Consider the following 19,803-nt stretch of genomic DNA (forward strand, 5'->3'; position numbering starts at 1 on the left):
GAAAAATAATCGCTGACGTCACTCCAGCCAGCGATAAATCCTAAGTATCCATACTAATATTACAAATGCGAAAGTGTCAGTCTGTCTGTCTGCCTATTACCTCTTTCACGCTCCACCCGCTCAACCGATATTGCTAGGTATAGATATACTTTGAGTCCCAGGAAAGGACATTTTTTTTTATGAAATAAGGGGGCAAATGAGCAAACGGGTCACCTGATGGAAAGCAACTTCCGTTGCCCATGGACACTCGCAGCATCAGAAGAGCTGCAGGTGCGTTGCCGGCCTTTTAAGAGGGAATAGGATAATAGGGGAGGGTAGGGATGGGAAGGGAAGGGAAAAGGGGAGGATAGGGAAGGGAATTGGGCCTCCGGTAAACTCACTCACTCGGCGAAACACAGCGCAAGCGCTGTTTCACGCCGGTTTTCTGTGAGAACGTGGACATAGGATCCTTTTTATTTTGGAAAATGTACGTTTCCGCGCGATAAACGGATTTTGGCGCAACGGAGTTGCGGGTGTCATCTATTTAAGATATAATTAGTATTAATATATTATATTAAAAGTTACGAAGCGGAACTTTGCCACTGAACAATCACAGCAAGGTGCTGATCCGATCTAAAAATAGTTTAGACCTCACGACACATAATGAACCTACTCTTAGGTTCATTATGTGTCGTGAGGTCTAAATCATTATTATTTTAATTAGAAATTAATAGAGCCGTAGAGTTGAGGCACCAACTGGATTCTGTATTAGTTCCCTGATAACGAGACCTTTTTAGACCTACGAAGTAAAAACGTTTTAAAAAGACACATTTTAAGGTATGCTCAGACGGGGCGCAGCGGGCCATATTATTTTCCACACATTTTTGTTACCGAGACAGGTAATGAAAAGTGTATGGAATTAACGACATTTAAGTGATACTTAAAAGTAAATAAAGAATATCACTTTCCTGCAGTACTTGATCTAACAATTCGTGGGAGAACAGAAAGCTTCAAAAGCAGGTTTGTGTTCACATTATTACAGGTTGTAAAGTCAATACCACAATGGAATATTTGTTTCTGTATAAAAATCTTTTGCAAATGGACGTCAGCTTCCTAAGGACGATTGACGGGCGAACAATGATGTTGTGTTTGTTGTTGTGGTTGTTGTGTTTGTTGTGTCTGATGTGTCCTGCGGCGCTGTCACAACACCACAACCCGTCGTGCTGTTCAGCGGATGTGACAGGGCTTCTCAAACTTAGAAAGTATTAAAAGTTTATAATTGAATAATTTCACAGTTTTCATTCGGTCATTGGAATGTTTGGTTAATCATAAATGGCTATCAACTTTAACACCTCCTTACGTAAAGGTAAAGCAGCAAGAATAGGAATAATTTAGCTCTACATCTGAGGTATTACAGGCTCTATTATTAAACACTGCACGAGTCACGACAAATGTTCATGAGAGAAAATCATCATACAAAATTAAAGTTTGGTATTGTAATCACGAAAATATAATATTTAAAGTTTATAACTAGACATTTATTAAATACTTAACACTAAGAATAGTTTGAGAGGCACTGCGAGTGGATTATTCATTGATTCGGAAAGGTGCACGGTGCCCGGCGCAGTGTCAGACAATGTCTTCTTTTTGTTTAATTAAGTGCAGTGCATACATACTGATAAATAACTAGTCATTAATAATAACGCAGATAATGTCGCAACAAAAACCATGAAGCTAATTCAGCTTATTACCTTGCTTCATTTCGAATAAACCAAGCTTGAAAATAGTACCTTTAATTTAAAAATAATTATTTAAATAATAAGTGATAATCCTAAGTTTTAAGCAAAAATGCATGATAAGTCAAAACTTAAAAATACCATTGAAATATTAAGATTTACTGACTCTTTGCGCGCAATACGATTTGTTTGTTTTACACGAGAATGGAAGACAAAACTAATATACTTCTTTGTAAAATGAAATAATGGTATGCACTATGTACGTTGTAAAGACATTCGAAACTTTAGTATTCTCTGCCGTAGCGTTGTATTATTTATTCTCCCAGACTGCGATCTGCACCTTACTCGTGCAAAATGTCAGTCACAGCCGCGATGTTCACCATATTGACATATTGCACTGAACTTGAACTGTATTCAAGCTTTTGTGTTATTTGTAGGTGGCCGCGTACGCCACGGGTGTACAACCCGGATTTATGATAATGGAAAGATATCATAAGTCAAATCTCGATTCAGTATAGGCATTCGCATTATCAACTAGCAAAGCAATATTCGATATTCACATTGAGAACTAGATGACGCCCGCAACTCCGTTGCGCCAAAACTCGTCTATCGCGCGGAAACCGTACATTTTTCCGGGACTTAAAGTATTTCCATGCCGAATTTCAGCAAATTCGGATGAGTGGTTTGGGCGTGAAGAGGTTACATACAGACAGACAGACTGACACACTTTTGCATTTACAATGTTAGTTTAGATTAGGTTGTAACTTGCGGCCTGTTGGGTTTTATAGAGAAGAAGAAAAACAGGCAATTTCTAGGCAAACGCGGTAGCGTAGAACGCTACGTCCTATGCTCTATCGACCGTCTGCCCTTCTGCAGACACGGCCGGCCCAGTTCCACTTCAGAGTTCAGCGTTAACCTAAAACACATTGTAATTTGTAATATCTACATTTTAGTAGAGCAGTTAGTTATATAGTGGTAGCTCGTAAATTGTACAACTTGAAATAGGAACTCTATATTTTTCCTACAAAACTAACTTTAATAACTCGCAGGTCAGTTTTGAACGACAAAATATGAATGCTCGTACCTTTGATCATTGTGATGCCTAGCTCAAATACAAACATAGAACTCGTATTAATAAAGTTTATATATTCATGAACATAACATAGAGTTAAAAAATACACGCAAACGTGTCGCGAGCGAAGTCACCAATTTTAGGTAGTAACAATAAAATCAATAGAACATCAAATTATTTGACACAGTCAGCGGGGGTGTGCGTATGCGACACAAATATCGAACCTTAACTTTTAAGCAATAGAGGATAAAGTCCAGTAACACGCTTTAGCCGCCCGTGGTTTACCTGAACAAATATCTCAATTCCTCGGGGAAGCAGGAAGGAAGGCTCATTCATCATGTTTATCATAACATGGTTGACGACTGCACAAAAAATTACGAGAATGTTGGAAAAATGAGTATTGAACCTTTTAGGCTACGATACCTACAACTTATAAGAATAGCTAGCGCACAGGTATTTTATGGTAGGCACCGTATCGGAAGGGTTCAACAAAATGTAAGACACAATGGTAAATATTGCCTAGTATTTCGGTACTACTGTTATAAATAAAGTACTTAACGAAATATATAAAGTTTAATCATGAATGAATGTGACCTTAGCTCGGCCGTCATTGACAACGAATACTTCGAGTGCAGTGACCTCTGATACATTAAATTACTGTCAAATAGTATTAGAGGAGAGTGGGCACGACGCGTGCCGATGTTGCGGTAATGCTCGACGGCCGACGCTCATGTTACAAAAAAAAACTTACAACACCATTTTTTACATCCTAAATCCCGGCCTTGATGTTGAACTAATTTTTACACCTATGTCTAAATTCTTTGTGAAAAAAAAACTGGGATTTTGAGCTAGAGCAAAAAGTGTCATATTAAATTTTAAGCAACTTACCTTGTTTACTGTTACAAAAATACCCCACTCGCGTTTTTCATTACAGGATCAATTTCAGATTTATGTTGATTCAATTGGAAGTCCACCGAAAACACGCAAAATGTAAAATAGCAATTAAACAATAAAACATGCGACCACACGACACACGCGTCGCGTGACGTCGCGTCATGACGACCTGACACAAAAACTTGACACTCGAATTAAACCTACACCGCGGACGAAAAAAATGGCAGCGTCATCCGAAAATAATATTTCTAAAAAGCCGATTGACAGCCCTGCGAGGAGAAGTAAATCTCGAGGCCGCGAACGACTCTGAACTCTATCTTAGGACTACAGAGTCGGTATTCGAGAGGCGGCAGCTGCCACGTCCAGTCAATTAACATGGAAAAAAATGATCTTGTCTCTCTAATTACTGCGTGATGGAGGCAGTCGACAAGGCTGGAGATAAACAAATAAGAATATGACATTTTCCGGTCCGTGGACGAAAAAAGTCGATAAAAAACGTGCAATGTCAGCGCTATCAGATGCGAGGTGACTGTGTGGATGTGTCATTAATTCTGGCCCACGATAGAGACAACTGGTTCGCCCTAGAGACATTTATGAATATTCTTTAAAGGCCAGAGCATGACTTATGTTGGGACTTGGGAATTATAAAGGCCTAATACACAGATAGTTCTTTGTGGGGAAACTTTACCGTGAAGTAATTTTACCAATTGCATAACAAATGTACTTGGTTTGTTGGGCTCCTTACTAATGTGCCCGCCTTATAGTTAAAAAAAAACAGTGAGGTTTTAAAACTGCAAGTGGTTTGTCAATCCAAACTAGTATTATAAATGCGAAAGTGTAACTGTCTGTCTGTTACCTCTTCATTGAGTTGCTTATAATATCGATTCTTCCCTTTATAAGTCGAGTCATCTAACCCTTATTAATTTGTAACAGTCGACCAAGACATCTAATTCTTGTTAGGCGCCGATTCCTGACAAATCACGGAAGGGTTGGTTAATTGCAGCTATCTATATCGGAGCAATATCGCATATTGCCCCCGCGTTCGCGCTGTCAGTGTAATAACAACTATCAGCCGGATTATCCGGCTTACCGGCTACCGGCGGCGAAGCTTTATTGTTTTTTTCATTTACGAACTTGAGAGTTGAGGCTACTGATAATATTGTTATGGTAGTCACTAGTCATCATTATCAGCCCTCTGCCTATCCAATGTTATGGTAAACGACTAATCCAAACTTATAATATATCCATACTAATATTATAATTGTGAAAGTGTGTCTGCATGTTACCTCTTAACGCCGCAATCGCTGAATCGATTTTGCTGAAATTCGGTAGGGAGATATTTTGAGTCTCGGAAAAGGACATGGGATACTTTTTTCCCGGAAAAATGTACGATTTCCGCGCGATAGACAAATTTTGGCGCAACGGAGTTGCAGGCATCATCTAGTAGATATGTAATTTTCCCCCTAACTGCGCCATAGGTAAGTATTAGAAGTAGTAAACTATGTTGCCGCTACAGTCTCTTTATTTGCGTTTTGATTAATTATCTACAAATTAGAATGATACTCCTGATTCCTGAACCCCATCCTAATGTGGAGGAGTAAAAGAAGTTTAAGAGCTAGCTGCTAGCTGCTAGGTGCTGAGTGCTAGGGCGCTCAGCGTACTACGAGTTACGACTTTTTGCCGCGCGATTATTTTACCGACCGACAAATATCAAATAAAATATCACTTTAAGTATATAAAAGATTTTATTTTCTACCGACATTGGTATAGCGAATTTTGATATAGCGAATGATGAAAATGAAGGTAATTCAACAAGTTGGATAATTCTGAAAATATTTATTTCGAAATTCAGAAAAAAAATTACAATGAAAAAATAAGTAAGAAAATCTCATTAATTAAATATTATGTAACATGTAGTCGTATTATTCTTACCATTATAATATATAATTATTGTATAATTATCTACATTTGCCTGAAATACTGTCGCATTTCAGGCGAATCTATATTATAAATAATAATGAAGACGTTAGTGGTCAGTGGATGAAGCAGGTAAGTTGCAGTTAAAAAATTACCGTATTTTACATAAATGGAGGCTGTACGACTGGAAAAATGATTTGAAACAAAAAACCTGAGGATTTTATGTGTTGCCAGATGATGAAGTAGGAGAGTTACAAGGTTTGTCGAAATTATATAAGGGAAAAATTAGTAATTCTCCTTATGTCATGTCACGTCTCGCGTCTCTGATTATTATTATACTACGAGAACTTTATTATTGTGTCCAAGTCAAGATATTATTGTTCTGCGACTGATAATAATTGCTGATATAATCACGTTGCTGGTTTTCTTAATCACTACCCTCATTGCAATAAAAATCATAAGGAAAGAGTTAATGAAAAATCCTACCTTTCGTGTCCAAATATTGTGTTTCCTCAATAAAACTGTCCTATATGTGATTGCCGAGGCGTTATCGAATGTTGTGTCGATATGATAAGGCTTGGAAATACCCAAAATTATCGTATTTGCTGATGATATTATGTTTATATTATTATTATTGAGATAGTCCTCAGTCCTCACCTTTCGACTAGCTACCTACCTAACTCTGTATGAGATAGGTTAGGGTGGATGGAACCAATGTAATACCTTTTTTTCGTCAAGAAATGCCGTATCTCATTCCGTGGGGGATTAAGCTAGACCTCTTACCGTGTGTACTCACTAAAACTCGGTGCTACTCCAACTGCACCGACCTTCCCGGAGCCGCGGGAACAGTAAGACCTCCACAGACCAAACAACCAGCATTTTTTTTAAATAAAATTAGGGGGCAAACGAGCAAACGGGTCATCTGATGGAAAGCAACTACCGTCGCCAATGGACACTCGCAACATCATAAGAGTTGCAAGTGGGTTGCCGGCCTTTTGAGAGGATACGCTCTTTTCTTGAAAGTATGTTGGTCGTATTTGGTCCGGAAATACTGCTGGTGACAGTTCGTTCCAGAGTATACTGAAGTTGGCAAATCCTGGCGAATTGCAGGAGTCTAGGCTGCTACTAATCAGAGCAACCTCCACCCGGACGCCGTGCGTCAGTGGAGAGCTGAGTCTAGAGAGAGCTGTTGTTAGACCTCTGGGCGGAGCATAACAAAAAAAATTGCTCTTTCAGCAATGCTACTTTCACAGTGAACTCTATATAGGGAACACGCCCTAAAGTTTAACAAAAAAAATTGATGCCTAAAAATCTCGTAATTATTTTCAAAATGTATATCGGAATTAAGGCGTAGATTTTCATTCGATAAGATAGACTGCGAAATCACAAAAAAATACTTATAATTTTGTGGTGGTATCTTATGTTGTTCGATTATTCCTCTGATAAAAACGATACGACTGGCCCCATACTTGATAAAAGTTTAACTGCTACAAAATTGTTATAATTTTTAGGGTTCCGTACCTCAAAAGGAAAAAACGGAACCCTTATAGGATCACTTTGTTGTCCGTCTGTCCGTCCGTCCGTCTGTCAAGACCCTTTTTCTCAGGAACGCGTGGAGGTATGAAGCTGAAATTTATATCAATTACTCAGGTCTACTGTCCCTTAAAGCTGTGAAAAAATCAAACTTCTAAGCCAACGCATGCCGTTTATGCCGCAAATTTTCGACACTTGCAAGGGAATCAAAACCTACAGGGTGCTTCCCGTGAACTCAGAATCTTGAAATTTGGTACGAAGCAACGTCTTATAGCATAGATAAAGGAAAAATTACGAAAACCATAAATTTTTAGTTACATCACATAATATATTTTTTTTTAATAATTTTAAACTTACTACCCATTTCCTCATAAACGCGTAGAGGTATTAAATTGAAATTCATACCAAATACTCAGGTCTATAATACCTTTAAGCTGTCGGAACCCTCGGTGCGCGAGTCCGACTCGCACTTGGCCGGTTTTTTTATTATTAGTCGGTGCTCAAAACAGAAATGCTTCTTATATTATGCAAATCAAAGTAACTATACAATCTAGTGGCTATTTAGTAAATGCAAAACTCTAGCCTGTATCTTAGAAATATATTATTAGGATGACAATCTTGTAAATGTTGAAGTTACTTTTATTACAAAGCTAATATTATAGTTCCTTGAAATACGTATTTTTATTTTTTCATCCCGAAAACGTATATTGTAATTTGTATGTTTCCTTTCTACGGTATCATACGACAAATTTTATGTACTGTATTTTAAGTTTGCAGAGCAGCGGGAAAATTCTATTTTTATTGCGTCATCAATAATTCATAATCATATAATAATTCTGCGTTAATGATTTTTATTCCTTGATCGTGTACAGTAGCGGTAATCACGGCGGTAGGTTATCAGGTGGTGTTGTGAAGGAATCAATAGACAAACGTTTGCGCGCCTTATCGCCGGCGCTTCTCATCTCCCCCTGTGTGCCCGCCGCCGCTGCCAGCCGTGGGAACCTCCACAGTTTCAGGGGGGAGGTCACAGAGGACATGACCTCTCCCCTAAAATGTAGGCAAGTATTATGTAAGATTTTATTTCAACATAGGTATGCCTATAACAGCTGTGTGTATTACCATCCACTTTTGGGGTAAGATAGAAGATGGTTTAAGCGACGAGCGAAGTAACCAGCTGACCACTTCATCTGTGTTGAGAATTAATATGTGCTTAAGTATAATATTATGCTTTTCAAATAGGTAGGTCGGCTGCAGCTATATATTCATTATAATGAAGGTCAGCGTACTTATTTTGTAATTATTAATAAAGCATCCAGTACATACTACCAACTCTACAAATTCCTCTGCCAGGAGGTGTATGACAATCCAGGTATAAATATTGTCAATAATTAACAGGACTAAGTAACTTTAAGGCCCTTATCACCCGCCGGATGGAACAAAAAGATTGTTACGCGTTACCTACATCAACACTGAAAAAATGAACATGCTCACTCCATTATTAATCACACGACACGTCACAACACTATGATATGCTTATTCAATAATGACTAATAACCCTTTGGAATGGGATATCTCCAGGAAAATGACCCCTATTTTTAGAGCGGTAAAGTTCAGTTTCCCACTTGCGAGCCTGTCACATTTTCATATTTTATTCAAATCAAACGGATTATGAAAATTTAATCTTATTTAAAAGTGGATTGGGCATACTTTTGATGTGCTTAAATATGGCTTGTTAGCATTTTCGACTTCTCCCCCATTCGAAGTCAAACCTTACAACGTCCGTCTAAGGTCTAATTTGAAACTGTTGATAATATTAATAGCGTGTAAAATGATAGGGCATTGTTTTACGTTGTATGAAGACGTCGGTTGTCAGAGGCTGTCCGGTCAGATAAGCTCAGATACGACTAAAAGCTCTCGAGAGCGAGCACGATAACGGAACTTTCGAAGCTCGCGATATTTCAATATTTCATGTTACTGTTATGACAATATCGGAGAAGATTATGAAATTATATTTTTGTAATTACAATTATGTAATACCTTTCCAACCCAATGGAAATAATGTAATGGAGGTTTTTACAATTTCCGTTGAAATACTTTTGAATAGTAAACACATTAAGTAATTTAAATATGATTATGAAGTAGACCAACAGCTGGGTTTTGCCTATCCTTGCCTTCAGGTTACAAAACCTTTAGGTTACTAAATTCGACATGATTCTTAAACTTCAGTATCCAGATAATACCACAGAATAGATAATAGTACAAGTAATAAATTAATAATACTCTAAAACTATATATTATATCATGTTTACTTTTCATTTGTGCTTCTTTCCCGTTACAACACTGAACACTTATGAAAACTACGTGACAAGCTCTATAGAGTATTTGATAGTAAAGTTTATCTCAAGTCCTGCGGGACAGGCGCGTCAAGTTGTCCCGGAGTCCCGGACAAAGACGGATCGCGGGATTCCCCGGGGCGGGACATCCCGTGTCCCGCGCTCGCCCGTGAAACTACACCGATCGTCCCGTAAATCCCCCCCGTGAGAGGAAAGTTTTTTTTTAATTTTAGGAGGAGCGCGATTATTTTATTTAGGTCTCTACTTTTTGGAATCGGGGTGTAACATAAATGAGTGTGTTATGCTTATGTTATGGCTTCTGGTTATGTCCCTTGTATAGAGTTCACTGTAAAAGTAGCAGCACTAGCAGCGCTTTATTACATTCGGCTATTTTCACACTAAACTCTACATAAGTGTACTATACAGTGTAGGTATATTTAGGTGTATATACTACACACACTTTAAATTATTATTTCACATTTATTTGTTTATTTAATTTTATTTTATTCGGAAATCTTACAGCTCACAGACATTATACTGTGAGTAGGCACAATAGGAGATAACATTATTTTACACTTTGTTTATAATATTATGTTACTGTAAAAGCTCGAACTGCGGTAAATCTTAAGATTTAAGTGTAAATCTTAGGATTTACCGACACAAGTTGGTAAATGTAAGTATTTCTAATAATTTATATATAAATATTTATGTAAGTATTTCTAAAAACGACGATTTTTTCGAACATTTACCATTACTTTTCGGTATAATATGCTAGGTTTTACTACTGTCAACTGGTAAATGTTGGTTTTAGGAATAAAACAATGAGTAATTCTTAATTATTTACCTTAATGAACTATTAGACAAAACAGGTAGGCACATCATAAGTAATACTAACCTATTTAAATTATTTTCATACAACATATTATAACATACAACATCTCTGAATATCTTAATCTCTACCGTATCTATCTAACTGAATCAGTACTTCTCTATTTGACATTTGACAACGAAAAGTAAAAAAGGTAATCAAAATATGTAATTAATTAATAGGTAATTAATAGGTAATTAATTAATATGTAATTAATTAAGGTAACGAAAACAAAACATTTCACTTGTTGCAACACGGAGTGCTATTATGGGACTTAGGATTATTACAAAGTAGCTAATCCTGATGACTTGCTGCTTCACGCCGGTTTTCTGTGAGTGGTATTTAACGAGTCGAGCCGGTCCATTCGTGCCGAAGCACGGCTCTCCCACTGTTAATAATAATTTATAATAACATTAAAATAAAGATTAAAGGCCCCCCTTCCATACCAAAAACACAATTGCTGGCCTGTGTTTGCTCTATAACAGTACGGAACCCTTCGTGCGCGAGTCTGACTCTCACTTGGTCGTTTTTTCAACATATACCATGACATTAACGTAAATCCTAAGATTTACCAACTATATGGTGGTAAAAGTTCGAATTGCAAACCTTTCGGACATTTACTATACACTAGGAATTGGTAGATCTTAGGCTGCTAGAAAATTACTAGGATTTACTGCAGCTCGAGCTTTTACAGTAACATTTACATACCTATATTGTAGAATGTAGTACTAATACTAAGTATTAGCACAGTTATTAGTACAGTAGTAGTAGCACAGAATATATATTAGTAGAACCAAGTAGTAGTCAGTATCTGAGTCCTATTTTAGTATTCGGCATTTACACTTATAGCGGGCTTACATTATTCCAATCCAGTAATCCAATCCAGTGCTGAATTGCTACTGGAGAAATTTAAATGGGCATTGAAGCACTGAATTGCGTTTCAGTAGGTATATTCCACAGCCCGTTTACAACAAGTAGCAATTTAGCGCTGGATTGGATCACTGGATTGGAACAATGTAAACCGGTCATTAGTTTATACTTTTTTACGTCCAAATATAAATAAAAGTTGTTGCTTAGTAAAGGCCATTAAAGCTCTTTGTCAGCCAGTGACAAAAGCTAACATTTTATTTAAATAAAGTGGGCTGTTACAAATTAATGATCGTGATGTTACAGGCCATTAAAATGCACGGTATCTAGATTCACGACCACAAACGTAAACGCCTACATTGAATGAGACAGAGATGACTGTCCCTCTCGCTCTACATCAGTTTACTTCGCCGCTCGTTTTATTCAAAATATTATTAGCTTGTAAGGGTTAATTTATACTAGCGTATCATAGTTAAACCAAAGGCTAATTTTTTTTTCAAATTCGCCAATTGATAATTATATCAAATTCATTATTATGTCTCATGTGAAATACCTGAATATTCATCCCAAAAAAACTTTGAAATAATTATGTAGAGTAGACCGCAGATGCGCATTGATTTTGCGCAGAAGAGTCCAAATTTACACGTTTTTTTAATTTGGTATTTGAACAACGTAAGGAAGGATGAAGGAATTGCTGCATCAAATTTTGATCAAATTGCAAATTTCGTGCACTTCGCCTCTTCACCAGTACGAACTGACCCTTACCACCGTCCCCTGTTGCGATAACTAGAGCTTCCGTTGTGATGAGGGAACGAGATAGCGCCATATGATTTATTGTTGAGAAAGAGAGATAGGATCGCGCTCTCAACAACTTAATTGAATACTTGGACAGAGATGAGTGTTGGGCGACTGTCGATGAAATGTGTCGATAAATTTTTATGGTGTGCATTGATGGTACGGCCGCTTAAAACTTTTGCTATTTCTATATAATGAAATACGAATATGGCAGGCTTCCATCCAATCCGATGTATTTCAAGAGTTTCGAGCAGCCATTTAATTGAATGGATACAGTACATTCAATGCACATTGCACACTATTAGTTTTTTTTTTCATTTATTGAAGTTAACAAACAGTAACCATAGTGCATAATTATAATCATGTATATAAAAACAAAAACTTAGTTACTACGGAACCAACGGCGTTAACTACAAATTACTTGACTATATTTCTAATCATCCAGTTGAGATTAAGTAATATTAAATATATAATAAGTACACTAATATTTAAAATATTAATCTTATTTATGGTAAACTAAAAGCAAGTTGATACATAATATTAGATATTGTTTCATAAATTCTCAATAAAGAGAAAACCAAACAATATTTTAGCACCCGATTTACCACAATCCTCGTGATCTTTTCAGTATACTATCTAATACATTACCTATGTGCTTAGAAACACATTTATCTAATTAGGACAATCGCGTTATCATGGCGGCCTACCTACGGGTTTCGACACCGTGCCTACGAATCTTTATCACCTAATACAAACAAAATAACATCGTAATATTTAATAAATAGTACAAAGTACAATTAAATGATTTTGGTTCAAAACAAGAATTAATACAAACATAAATAATTACCTAAATAATATACTCAATGACAACAAAATAAATCAATGTAAGGTCAACTGTAATTTAAGATTTTGAATATGGTGTGAGTATAAAAGCATCATTTTGTTAAATTATACCAACTGTCAAGAGCTTAGGAACTGAATAAAATATGTATCTACTTTTTAACCTCAACTAATAAAGACAGACGTGTCTATCGACTATCGACCACACCCCATCCCTAGCTATCATCTGTTACATCCAGCACGTTATCTGTCTCGTCTGGAGCATTAACACGTCCAACCTCATTAAAATATTTTCTATTATTATAACCACCACGACATCGCATTCTAAACCCTACTCCCTTGTCATAAGCTAAGTTTGAATGGCAGTAAAGGCACTAGTGTTGTGACCCCGAGTAACTGTCGCGAGCATCATGTCGAAGTTTGGCGTCTAGCGTCCATTGCAACTGGTCCGAGATAGGTATCATCTGTGGTATCTACCTATGGTTATTGGCAGTCGGCTATTATCGTGGAAGAACACGACGCATGGAAAAAATAATGAAAGCTCAATTATACTTACTATAATATATAATATAATTATTATTAGATGTTGATTGCAACTTCTTCGAACTATGTGCGTTTTTTTACTAGATAAAAACAATAATATATCCATTATCCGGACTTTTACCGGAAAATTATATCAAAGTCGCTTCACAGGTTTACCTAATCGTGAAAAAGCAACAGACGCTGCTAAACACTTTCGCATTTACTGTATTATTAATGTTTATGAATGTAGCAAAAGACGTATAACACAAGGTTCAGAAAATAGACGCTATACGAAGAGTAAAACTGCCCGAAAAATACTTTAGTACTTTAGTAAAAATTTATTATTTATTAATGATAGTATGGACGGTGTGGTAAAATCAATAGCGGGTATTTTTTGAATATCTTCCCTTCTTATTACGCTTAGGTAAAAAAACTCATACCTACTGAAAGAAATAGTTTTTCATGTCCCATAATATGCATTTTTGGATGACTCGACTCTGCTGAACGCAATATAATATAATGGTATACTCGCCAATGTGAATAAAGATTATGTGCCCAAATTATACCTATCTATAATATATTGCATTTATTTCACTTATCTATACGTTTTACGAATTATTTTTTTAAGCATTGCATCATTCAGTGGTTTTGTAGTAGGTAAAACTGGTGGATGTAGACTGCTGTCCAATAAAGTCCTATGGTTCTGGGGCAAGAGATATAAATTGATGAGAAAATAGGTTATAATTAAAAATTTTTACGTTTTACGAATTAACTTGCCTCTGTCGTACTTTTACAAACACCTGAGATAATCGTTCCGCACCGAGTGAGAGAACATAGTTTTCTTCGTCCGCACCAGCTGAAATTCCGCGGCAGGCCGATTTCAGCCTGATCCGCAGTGAAGGTGTTAAAAACACATTATTAAAGTTTTGGTCTTTGGACTCAAACTAAAATCAGTGCTTAAATAGGTGCTTTTATTACCTAAATATTTATTCAGGTAGGTAAGCCTTTAAAAGTTTTTTTACGTTTAATATCACACATAAAATTTGTACTTTCATTTTAGAAAATCAACTCTAGCTATAATATTTAACTTCGGAAAAATATAACGTACCCTACCAAAGAGGGAGAAAAGGTAGTTGCATAAGTCTTGCAAAAGCCTTTTTCTTAATTAAAAAAATAATAACCATTGACCATTTTTATTGGAGTTGTTATATGGGTTAAGTGTTCAGAAATTATTTTATTCAATAAAATATTATGCTGAAGGTTGATCTAAGTCCGGATCATCTACTAAGAGGAAACTATGGTGAACTGAACAAAACTAGGTACATTCTACTTTGATGACTGTGTCTGTTGATGTTACCTAATAACGCCATCTGCTGGTCGTTAAAACAATTAGTTGCTAACAAAATAGCATTATTATTCGCCAATAGATTTTATTTAGCCAATAGATTGTAGTTACCTAGTACACACACATGACTTTTACAAAAATCGGTCAAGTGCGAGTTGGAATCGCGCATGAAGGGTTCGGTACAGGGTCAGAGCAAAAATAGGCTGAAAATTGTGTTTTTTTTTTGTATGGGAGCCCCCATAAAACTTTTATTTTTTTAAATATTAATATTGAATATTAAAGTACAAATATAACAAAAGAAAATTTAAGTGCCTGCCTCTTGACATTATTAATATATAGACCAAAAAAGGGCGAAAAAATCACGTTTGTTGTATGGGAGCCCCACTTAAATATTATTTTATTTTGTTTTCAGCATATTTTGTTGCTGTAGCGGCAACAGATATACACAATCTGTGAAGATTTCAGAAGTCTAGCTATAGCGGTTCTTGAGATACAGTTTAGAGACAGACAGACGGACAGACAACGAAGTCTTAGTAATAGGGTCCCGTTTTTACCCTTTGGGTACGGAACCCTAAAAAGATGGCAGCTGCATGGCGGGAACAGCCCGGGCCCCGCTACTAGTTGACAGTTGACACAGACAATAAATAATACTGAATAACACGTTCACACCTACAAATCGATTCACGTTAAATTAAATCGTTCTCAGGAAACATACAGACCATTCGGTACACAAAAAGCATACGAGTGCACCCAGCCTCCGAGATTCGCGGCATTATCTCCGCCGGCCAATGCGGAGCGGCGCGGCCCGCACGCGGCACCCATTGGCCGGCCCTCCCCTGCGGCCCCGCCGCGCGAGCTCCGCCCCCTCGCGAGAAAAGCTGCACAGACACAAAACGACACCCTCCACTCCGTCGCCACACCGCGGGCGAATATTCCGAGTCCATTTCTGCGAGGTTTTTAAAAATTCGCCAGTTTATCAAAATTTTATCGCACATTATAATCGGTATCACCTCGCGTTCCGCGTGCGCGAGACAAGGACGGCGAACGAGATTAGGCGCGGCTAAAAATTACGTAGTCGAGTCAGTGTCGGCCGGTGCACCTGCCGCGCGGACGTTGCGGCGCGACGCGACCGCGGCCTAGTGATGTGCGCGTAGCTATCGACGCTCCCAACATGATGACTATGGACGTCGGGATGTACAACAATCAGCAGAACGGTTACAACGCCGAGTACTACCAGGCGGCGGGCTACCAGCCCTACGAGGGCTACCCGGAGGGCTACTACGAGGCGGGGCCGTACTACGAGGGACTGCTGCACGGCCCGCCGGAGCCCGCGCCCGTCATCAGCACCGACGCCGGCCTGTGCTATACCAACCTCGACTACGGCGAGCTGCAGCAGCACCCCGCCTACCCCGCGCCCGCGCCGCCGCCACACGATGCCTTCAAGCACAGGGAGGATATACCCCGGCCGGAGGACGTGCACCTGCACGACCAGAAGCTGGACAATCACTACCTGGAGTCCAAGTACAACATGCACTACATGGACGAGTCGAGCGTGCAGTACGGCGCGGGCTCGCCGCTGCCCATGGGGGGCGACTTCGACCCCTACTGCCCCAAGGACGAGTTCGGGGGGCTGCGGGAGTTCTCCCGGGACGGGGACCTGCAGCACCACCAGCCCCACGCCTCACACTCCACAGTGCCAACATACAAATGGATGCAGGTCAAAAGGAATGTCCCCAAACCTACTGGTAAGTTTGAGTTTGTTACACAATATTTTTTTAAAGTTAACATCGGCTACTTCTAACAAAATAGCATCGTTATGGTTATAATATTAAATACTTCTTGTAGAAAAAGTAATACAGAATGAAACAATAAAATACTATAAATGATAACAAAAAGTTATGTAGGACATGAAAAAATACATCTAAGTCTAACAATTTATTATACTTGTGATTTTAAATATTAATGAACCCTTATTGCCTTGATAAAGTTGATAATAATGTTATTCATATTAAGTAAGAAAGTTGTCGTATTGACATTTATACGGCAGTGTTCTAATTAACAAGTGTTTCCGCGAGACTGGCTTAAGTTGTTGCGCAACCGATTAGAGTAACATTTATTACATTCCATGTAAATTATTAAATTATAATACTAGTATGTAAATTCATAAAAATTAGTTACTTTCAAGATGTTTAACAAAATATTAAAAACCGGGAATTCCAGTTTTTGGACTATCGAATATCGATATCGATATAATTTCCTTGACGCGCCTAGTTGTTTCTAAAAGTTTTAGGGTTGGATTTAAAAACTTTGTCAGTACATAAGCTTAATTGACAAAATGAAATTTAAAAATAAAACATACAGTACAAAATAATGTTTTTGATAAAATAAAAAACTGTATTGTTTGGTAAAATTTTAAAATAACCATAATGACTGTCTGTGTATGCAATGCGTCGCCCGTCGGTAAACAAAAACCGAATATCATCCAATGAAGTACGAAATGAACTGTATTAATCAAACTGCGCAGTATAATTTTATAATTAATTCGTTAGTTTGTAATTGATTTCACTTTGTAAACTAGTTTGTGACCGCGGCGCGTGAAGCGACCGCCGACCGCCAAGAGGCAACATTACAACACCCAGCTGCTCACGGCTGTACCTAATTATCGACTGGGTGTTGTACTCTGTTTCACACTAATAAAACTTGCAATCTTTATACTAAATTTTCATAGTGGAAAATGTGAAAATAGTAAAAAAATAAAGTTCAACAACATAATTTTATAATTATTAATTCGTTATTAACAGGGCCCCCGCTACCATATGTGCAATCTGTGTGCAATGCACACGGGCGCCATCCTCTAGGGGCGCCAAATTGCGATCTTTAGGGGCGCCAAAACCAAGGTCTCAAAAAATTTGCCTAAAGGGGCGCCAAAATCCTTTTTTTGCACACAGGCGCCAGTAGCCCTTACGGGGGCCCTGGTTATTAATGTTAATAAATAGGTTAATCATTAAGACACCAAGAACCTATATTAGGTACACGTCTTAACACTGGAATATCTGTTTCAATTATTTTGCATGTAAATAAAAAACAAAAAATAATTAATGCATAAAATTAACGCATTACTTCTTCGTTACGGTTAATATAATATTATGACAACTTTTAAATTGGAAGCACTATATCTGCTATTCTAAGATTTGTTTTAAGACCTAAATAAATTAAATAACGCTTAATAATTTTGCAATTGCCGCTAACAATGTGAGAGGCAAATAGAAAATAGAATATAATATCTTAATATTAAAGAAAAAAAACCAATGTTACAATTTTATTTATTTAAGTACTAGCTGTTGCCCGCGACTTCGTCCGCGTCAACATAGTATAATAATAAAGATGGATAGTCCGCTAACAAATATAAAAAAAGTAAAAGTCCTCCTTTTTGGTAGACGGTTAAAAAGTAGCCTAAGTTATACCTTACTACATCAGCTATCTACCAAAAAAAGTCCCGGCATAATTGCTCTAGCCGTTTCAGAGATTAGCCGGAACAAACAGACAGACAGACAGACATACATACAGACAAAAATTGTAAAAAATGTTATTTTGGTGTATGTATCATATATAGATTCATATGCATGTAGTAAAAAACGGTTCTTTCAATATTACAAACAGACACTCCAATTTTATTTATATGGATGGATAGATGTATAGATTTATTAGGGAGATGCCGTCTGCGGTCTCCCTTATTGTTAACATTATGTACATTCTGAGATCCGCGACGCGCGACGCGCGACGCGACGGTGGGCGACGCGACGGCGGGCAGTGTACGGATTCTAATCAGAAATTAAAAACTTAAATAAGATCGTTATATTATTCTCTAAACTGAACAATTTCTGTTTTATTTGAGGATTGAGTACTAGACGCCCTCAACTCCGTTGCGCATTCGTTTATCGCGCGGTAACCGTCCGGGATAAAAAGTAACCTATGTCCTTTCCCGGGGCTTCAAGTATCTCCATATCAAACAGCAACACGTTTTATAAGTGGGAGAGCCATGCTTCGACACGAATGGGCCGGCTCGACCGGAGAAATACCACGTTCTCACAGAAAACCGGCGTGAAACAGCGCTTGCGCTGTGTTTCGCCGAGTGAGTGAATTTACCGGAGGCCCAATCCCCTACCCTAACCCCTTCCATACCCTCCAACGCACACGCCGGCAACGCACCTGCAGCTCTTCTGATGCTGCGAGTGTCCATGGGCGACGGAAGTTGCTTTCCATCAGGTGACCCGTTTGCTCGTTTACCCCCTTATTTCATTAAAAAAAAAAAACATCGGTTAAGCGATTTGGGCGTGAAGAGGTAACAGACAGACAGACTTACACAATTTCGTATTATTAATAATATTATTATTAGTTAGTATGGATTATTAGAATAATAGCCAGCGGCACCCAGACCTTCGTCATTTTATGGTGGTTAGCCGTGTAGCTGTCACTGCAGCCTCTTGGGCCATATACTTATATATTTTTTACATGAATGTTAGTGACTGTGAGCGGTTACTTAGTAAAATATTATAATTAAAACACGGTAGGCCTATCAAAATTTGTTAGTCTATTCTTTATATTTAGACAATCGGCCTATTTGTATGGGCTACGAACTTTCGCTACGAGGCTACGCGCGTAGGGGTCGTAGCAAAGGGGTGGTTTAGTAAAAGGAACAACAAAAGTTATTTGTATTTTTCAGGTAATTTACTAGCAAACTAAATTAAATTTATAGTTTATACTTTCTAACACTAAATTCATTAAAAAAACTCTAGTAAGCACTTTTCTATACCCTCAATTCATACAGTTACATATACAATTCGTACTTTTTCCATTTACTTAAACCAATCTTATGAATTGTGTTTCAAAGCCGTCGCAAAGCAAGTGGAATTTCACCGTTCATATTTGGAACAAAATTTATAAAAAACTTTGTGACTTATATTAGGTTGGGGAAAAAGTTTCTTCGCATTTTATATCGAATCCGGGAGTTGACATTTTTTTTAAAATAGTTTTAAGCGCTTCAGTTGTTTACAATAATACCTGTAAATTAATATTTTATTCATTATTATGCCCTAGAATGA

The 19,803-nt window shown here is 37.6% G+C and overlaps 1 protein-coding gene across 1 annotated transcript in view; it reads left to right on the plus strand.

The window, feature by feature from the left end:
* The first annotated feature begins 15,805 nt into the window (after window positions 1-15,805).
* The window catches only part of LOC121725567 (homeobox protein Hox-B1b-like), a 37,093-nt gene continuing 33,095 nt past the window's right edge, over window positions 15,806-19,803 (plus strand). Inside the window, exon 1 of the mRNA XM_042112581.1 lies at window positions 15,806-16,446. Coding sequence (XP_041968515.1) covers window positions 15,873-16,446 — 574 coding nt within the window. The 5' untranslated portion in view covers window positions 15,806-15,872. The remainder of the gene's footprint in view (window positions 16,447-19,803) is intronic.

Source organism: Aricia agestis, chromosome 3 (genome assembly GCF_905147365.1).
Source record: "Aricia agestis chromosome 3, ilAriAges1.1, whole genome shotgun sequence".
In the NCBI taxonomy this organism is placed as follows: domain Eukaryota; kingdom Metazoa; phylum Arthropoda; class Insecta; order Lepidoptera; family Lycaenidae; genus Aricia; species Aricia agestis.